The following is a 6,304-nucleotide window of genomic DNA, read 5'->3' as shown; positions in this document are numbered from 1 at the left end:
ATGACATGGTTCATAGTATGTGGGGAAAGATGGAATGTCAATGGTTTGCTGTTGATTCCATCGAAAAATCTGGTGGCAATTTAACAATATGGAGGAAGGAATTATTTTCTCCTGTGTTTAGCTTCAGGGGAAACATATTTCTGGGTTTTAATGTTTATTGGAAAGGTATGAATTGTTACCTTGTCAATATGTGTGCTTCATGTAGTATAGCAGATAAGCGAATAATGTGGTCAGAGCTGATTGAGTGGAAAGGTAAATTCCCTGCTGAGGAGTGGATGGTGGGAGGAGATTTCAATGTTAGTAAATTGGAGGAGGAATTGGTGGTAGAGGATGGTCCTGATGCGCTGAGATGGATGAGTTTGCCTCGTTTATTGATATAATGGAATTAGTTGATCTTCCATGTGTGGGAAATAAATTCACCTGGTTCAATTCGAATGGTAGTTGTAAAAGTCGACTCGATAGATTTCTTGTTTCTCTGGGGTTAATCAACAAGTGGAACATTATGGCACAATAAGTACGAGAAAGGACATTTATGATCATGGACCGGTGTGGATCAAAGCAAACAATGTTAATTGGGGACCAAAACCTTTTAAGGTATTTAACTGTTGGTATGAGTGTCCTGAATTTTTAGAATTTATGAAGAAAGAATGGAACGCTTATCTTGTCGAAGGCAGTGTTGCTCATGTGCTAAAAGAGAAATTCAAGCTTCTAAGGGATAGCCTAGAATTGTGGAATAAAAGGGCTTTTTGAGGGATTGACCTTAAGACTAATGAATAGGTGAATACACTAAATGATATTGAAGTTGATATGGAAATGGGTTATGGGAAAACTTCAGTAGTATAGTTGTTGAAAAGAAGTGTGGCTCAAGAGGATATTTGGAACAACCTACATTGAAAATAAATCATGCTTAAACAGAAATCTAGATTAAAATGGGTGGAGGAAGGTGGTCTTAATACCAAATACTTCCGCTTCATGCTCAATTGCATAACTAGGAGGAATTCAATTACATCAATCCAAGTTGGATCTAAAAGGGTGGGAGATGTGGGACTTGTGAAGAAGTCCATTAAGGAAGAATTTTGAATCAAGGTTTTCTAACAATTTCATCCAGAGACCGAACCTTGATTGGTCTGAATTCTCTAGATTAGCTAGAGAAAAGAGTTTGAGGTTGGAAGAAATGTTTTCTACAGAGGAGATCAAAGGGTGGTGTTTGATTGTAAAGGAAATAAAAGTCCAGGGTCAGACGGATTCAACATGGATTTTTTAAAGAGATGTTGGGAGGTGGTAGGTTGTGATGTGGTAATGTGTTTTCAAGAGTTCCGATTTACTGCAACATTACCTAAAGCTATGTTATCCCTTTTTGTTGCCTTGATCCCAAAATCTGAAAATCCCCAAGGTTTGGATGAACATAGGCTAATTTTCCTCATATGGCGTGTGTATAAATTCATTTCTAAAGTACTAGTTGCACGATTGAGATGTGTTATTGATAGTTTGATCTCTAAGAATCAAACAACCTTCATATCGGGTAGACAATTGCTTGATGGTGTTGTGGTGATTAATGAGTTATTAGACTTTGCTAAAAGGAGGAAAAGGAGCTATCTATTTTTCAAGGTTGATTTTGCTAAGGCATATGATTGCGTTGACTGGAAATTCCTATAGAAGATGATGATGGCTATGGATTTAGGGCGTAAGTGGATGAAGTGGATGGATGAAAGGGTATTCTCTAGTTATATATCAGTATTGGTGAATGGGAGTTCAACTGAAGATTTCAAAGTGTTGAGGGGATTGAGACAAGGAGATCCATTGTCTCCATTTTAGTTTTCCATCGTGGCTGAAGGACTTACTGCTTTGGTCAGAAGGGTTGTTAACTCTGATATTCTGAGATGGTTTAAAATCAATGATGAAGTATCATATAGTTTTCTACAATTTGATGATGACATAATGCTTGCATGTGATGGATCTTGGTTTAAGCTCTAGGCACTTAAACCCATACTAGGGGAGTTTGAAATGGCTTCGGGCTTGAAAATTCATTGTTGGAAGAGTTGTTTGTTTGAGGTTGGGATTGAGGAATGTTTTATGAACGCTGATGTTGTTTTCTTTCATGTAAGAGGGATGCTCTCCCATTCAAATTTCTAGGTCTCATTATGAGTGGAAACCATAAAAGGGTGTCCTTTTGGAAACCAGTCATCTCATGCTTCAAGGCTAGGCTTTCACCCTGGAATGGTAAATTGTTGTCTATTGGGTGCAGAGTCACCCTCATCAATTTTGTATTGATGAATCTCCCTATACATCACCTTTCCTTCTTCAAAGCTCTTACCATGTCATTTCAATTCAACACAACTTTTTATGGTTTGGCTCGATGGAGAATAAAAGAATGGCTTAGGTAAGTTGGAAGAATGTGGGTAAGATTAAGGTGAATAGTGGGCTTAAGATCAAACATATTTTCTTACTCAATAGGGCATTACTTACAAAGTGGTTATGGAGGTTTACTAAGGAGAGACACGCAATTTGGGCTGGGATTTTGGTTCATAGATATGGGAACATTGTTAGAAGACTTTTATCCAAAGATGTGCCAAGAACAAAGTGTCTAGAATCACTTTGGTGGAAGAACCTTATGGAGGTTGGAGACTCATTGGATGTGGGTAGTTTTGTTAAGTTGGTAACATGTAGGTTAGGAGATGGAGTCATCATTCCGTTTTGCTTTCTGTCAAGTCCTACTACGATAAGCTACTGCAGAATGTGGGCGAAATGTGATGGATTCTGTATCATAAACATCTTTAGTTATATTGTGGTAAACCAAGATTCTAATTAAAGTGAAGGTATTTGGTTGGAGATTGATTTTAGACAGACTAGCAACGCGAAGCAACCTTATGATGAGAGGTATCATTTCCATTTCACATGATAAGGTGTGTGTCTTCTGCTTTAACTATGATGAAGAAATCCACCATGTTTTTGTTACATGCCCTCGAATCAAATTGGTGTGAAAAAAAATTTGGATTGGGTTGGTGTCTCTTGGATTTATGAAGAGACTTATTGTAATCATTTGTTGGCTTGGTTTGTTAGGATGAATGGGAGATGCTCAAAAAAGTCTAGTGGTGTCGTTTGATTTGCAGGTTATTGGTGTATTTGATGGTCTAAGAATCAGATTATTTTTAATAATGAAATTGTTGATCCTGACGTAACTGTGCAGAGAACTATAATATTCTTGTGGTGGTGGTTATCAATTAGGCCAAACCATAGAGTTATATGTAATTACTATGGATGATTAAAATGCCATATTATTTCCCGTAGGAGTTTTTTGTTTTATGTGATAATTTTAAATCAGTACATTGGGTTGGAGTACTCGTAATACGGATTTTTTTTATAAAAATTGTCTTTTATTATAAAAAAATAAATTAAAATAATTAAATAATAAATATTTAAATATATAATAAAAAATTAATGATTCTTTAATATTGTAAAACAATTTATATGTGCGACTTATTAAAAAACGGAGTGAGTACTAACCAAAAGATATATAATTTTAAAGGCCTAATGCAATTATTTTTAGTGGCCTTATTTTTAGATAAACATTAACTATTGTTAGTATTGATGTTTAAATTGATTGTATGATAAACATCTAAAAACTCAAATAAAACTCATTTATATGTAATATATTATAGTCCATTTCAAATTGATGACTCATTGTAACACGTGTATAAGTTATCAAAAAGCTAGAAACTTGTCTTTGATTCCACAATAATCCAGAAACAACACAACCAAATTTCTATAGATGTTTCCTGAATATTTGGGATATAACTCTAGAACTTTCTCTTTAGTCACTGATCATTTTCTATATCTATATATACCCAAAAGTAAAAGCTTTTCACCAACCAAACACAAACTATCCAACAGAGATTTCATTCAACTGCGTGAAGAGAGAATTTGAAAAGATGAGTTTGTTTGACATGGATTTGAGTGGTGTAGTGAACAATCTGTTCAACCTTCATGAAACTCCTAGGATTCACGACAATCATGAGAGCAGAAAAACTTCCACTAGTGTCCCAGTTGACATTTTGGATACTCCTAAGGAATATATATTCTTCATGGATTTTCCTGGTCTCTCCAAGTCGGAAATTCAGGTACACTGATTCTGTAAAACACTGATTTTGTTGAAACTCTGAAGTGTTGTTTTGTGCTCATGTAATGTGTTTGTGTTGCAGGTGACAGTTGAAGATGAAAACACTCTTGTGATAAAGAGCAATGGAAAAAGGAAACGCGGAGATGGAGAAGATGAAGGCTGCAAGTACCTTAGGCTGGAGAGAAGAGCGCCTCAGAAAATGCTGAGGAAGTTTCGTTTGCCAGAGAATGCTAATGTATCGGAAATCACAGCTAAATGTGAGAATGGAGTTCTTACTGTGGTTGTAGAGAAGCAGAGTCAACCTCCAAAATCAAAAACAGTTGAAGTTGCCATTGTTTAAGGGATTGGGTTTAGATCTTTTGTAGTGTTTTGTTTACCTGTTTAGAAGTTTACAGAAGTGGTTTTAGCTTTTGAGTTTGTGGATGTTAAGGTGGAAATTGAAGTGTTGAATCAATGTTTCTAGTTTCTAGTCCAAAATATATATCAATTAGAGGTACCTTAAAATACAGAAAAGTGAATGAAAATGTTACATCTGGAAAAAAAGAGGTACAATGAAACCAACATTGTATTCAATGACATAAGAAACACATTTGTTTGGTTTGGTTTTGTCAATAATCGACATCTTTGAAACCTGAATTGGATTCGGAAGTCCTGTGGCGAAACTGAGAGAAGAGGCAATCCATTGTTGCGGGTTGAAGGAAGGAAGAGAAAGTTGTTTCAGAGGTTAAAAGTAGAAAATAAAGCACTCTCTAACTAATATTATAAGCAACAACAAAAATTTTATAATAGATATATTATTCAATAAACTTAATCAAAAATAAAATTTTGTTGCAATAATAATGATAGAAGAGTGTAGTGTTTAAGAATGGAATTTCTTATCCAAAAGTAAGGGTTGCACCAAAAATCAAAAATATTATTTCAAAAATATACTTTTGAGTGCACCTCAATTCTATTTTAATAAATGGACATACTCAACCGATACATTATGTCTATTTGTATATCATTTTTAAATATAAAAAATGCATTAGACCCTCTCCTTCATTTTCTTTAAATTAGATGATAGGTAACGATTTAGAGATTTGAATAAAATTATTTTAAAAATTTTATAATGTAGTGGAAGTGATCCGGATCAAATCGTCTAATAGAGTTGTTATCGAAAAATTTGAATATGCGTATATTAAATTAAAGTGATGATAAAGACAACAAATTAATTGTAACATTTTTAATCACAATCAATTGAATCTAAATTATAAGTAGAGACTATTTTTAATAATAAAGAGATAAAAATACTATTGAGACAAATTATCGAAGATCTTGTGTGCAATCCATTTCGTTTAGAACTATGTTGGATTTTGTTGATATGAAAATGCAATCACAATCTAATTAATTGCGATTTATTTAACAAAAATCTTCATTAAAAGATTTATAAAAAATTAATTTAAACGTATTGACTGTATAATCGATGAATTCAATAATTTGCAAGTGAAACATAAAAGAGATAGAGCGAGTACACAAGGGTTTGTTTACGCAGTTTCCCAATCGATCTCGTTATGAGTACGTCTGTCCTCAATTTGAACTCAAATTGAGATAATGAAATTAATCTTACTTTGCAAAAGTAGAATACAAGAGAAATGTAGCAATCCAACCCTACAAACTTTAATTTTGATGTTGATTCTGAAACTTTCTCTTCCCTTGATCTAAGCTTGATCAAGTAACCTAACAATGTCAACTTGATTCACCGTCTCACGCTACTTCTTTGTAAGAATCTTTTGTTCTTCAAAGTCTTCACTCAATTGAATCCAAATGATAAATTATTGTAATCCAAGATTTACCAATATGATCCATTATTCCACGTTAATCCTTTGCAAGAATCTTTCATTCTTCAAATTCTTCACTAGATCGAATCCAAATTATGTAACCTTGTCCAAAGCCTTCAATCCCTAATTGACCTTGAAGGAAAATCCAAGCTTGATTTTCTTATTTGAAACCCTCAAATATCTCAATCCAATTTACAATTCAATCAACCTAAATTGGATGTTATCAACCGATTCTAGATGGCACCCAAACAAAGAAGATGTGTAGTTTACTTGTGTGTATGCATAGAATGATGTTGAAGATGATGAGAACACTTTGAAATTCAGGTTTCATTTAGGTTTACTCTAGAACCTTACTAAAAATGATGCATGC

General features: G+C 33.9%; 1 protein-coding gene across 1 annotated transcript; it reads left to right on the top strand.

The window, feature by feature from the left end:
- Window positions 1–3,653: 3,653 nt before the first annotated feature.
- LOC127076221 (17.4 kDa class III heat shock protein) lies at window positions 3,654–4,594 on the top strand. Its single transcript, XM_051017809.1, has 2 exons — window positions 3,654–4,118; window positions 4,200–4,594. Exons 1-2 carry the CDS (start codon window positions 3,930–3,932, stop codon window positions 4,455–4,457), a joined length of 447 nt encoding a protein of 148 aa, XP_050873766.1. The 5' UTR covers window positions 3,654–3,929; the 3' UTR covers window positions 4,458–4,594.
- The last annotated feature ends 1,710 nt before the right edge of the window (window positions 4,595–6,304 follow it).

The sequence above is a fragment of the Lathyrus oleraceus genome, chromosome 4 (genome assembly GCF_024323335.1).
Source record: "Lathyrus oleraceus cultivar Zhongwan6 chromosome 4, CAAS_Psat_ZW6_1.0, whole genome shotgun sequence".
NCBI lineage: Eukaryota > Viridiplantae > Streptophyta > Magnoliopsida > Fabales > Fabaceae > Lathyrus > Lathyrus oleraceus.
This window is presented reverse-complemented; position numbering and strand designations above follow the sequence as displayed.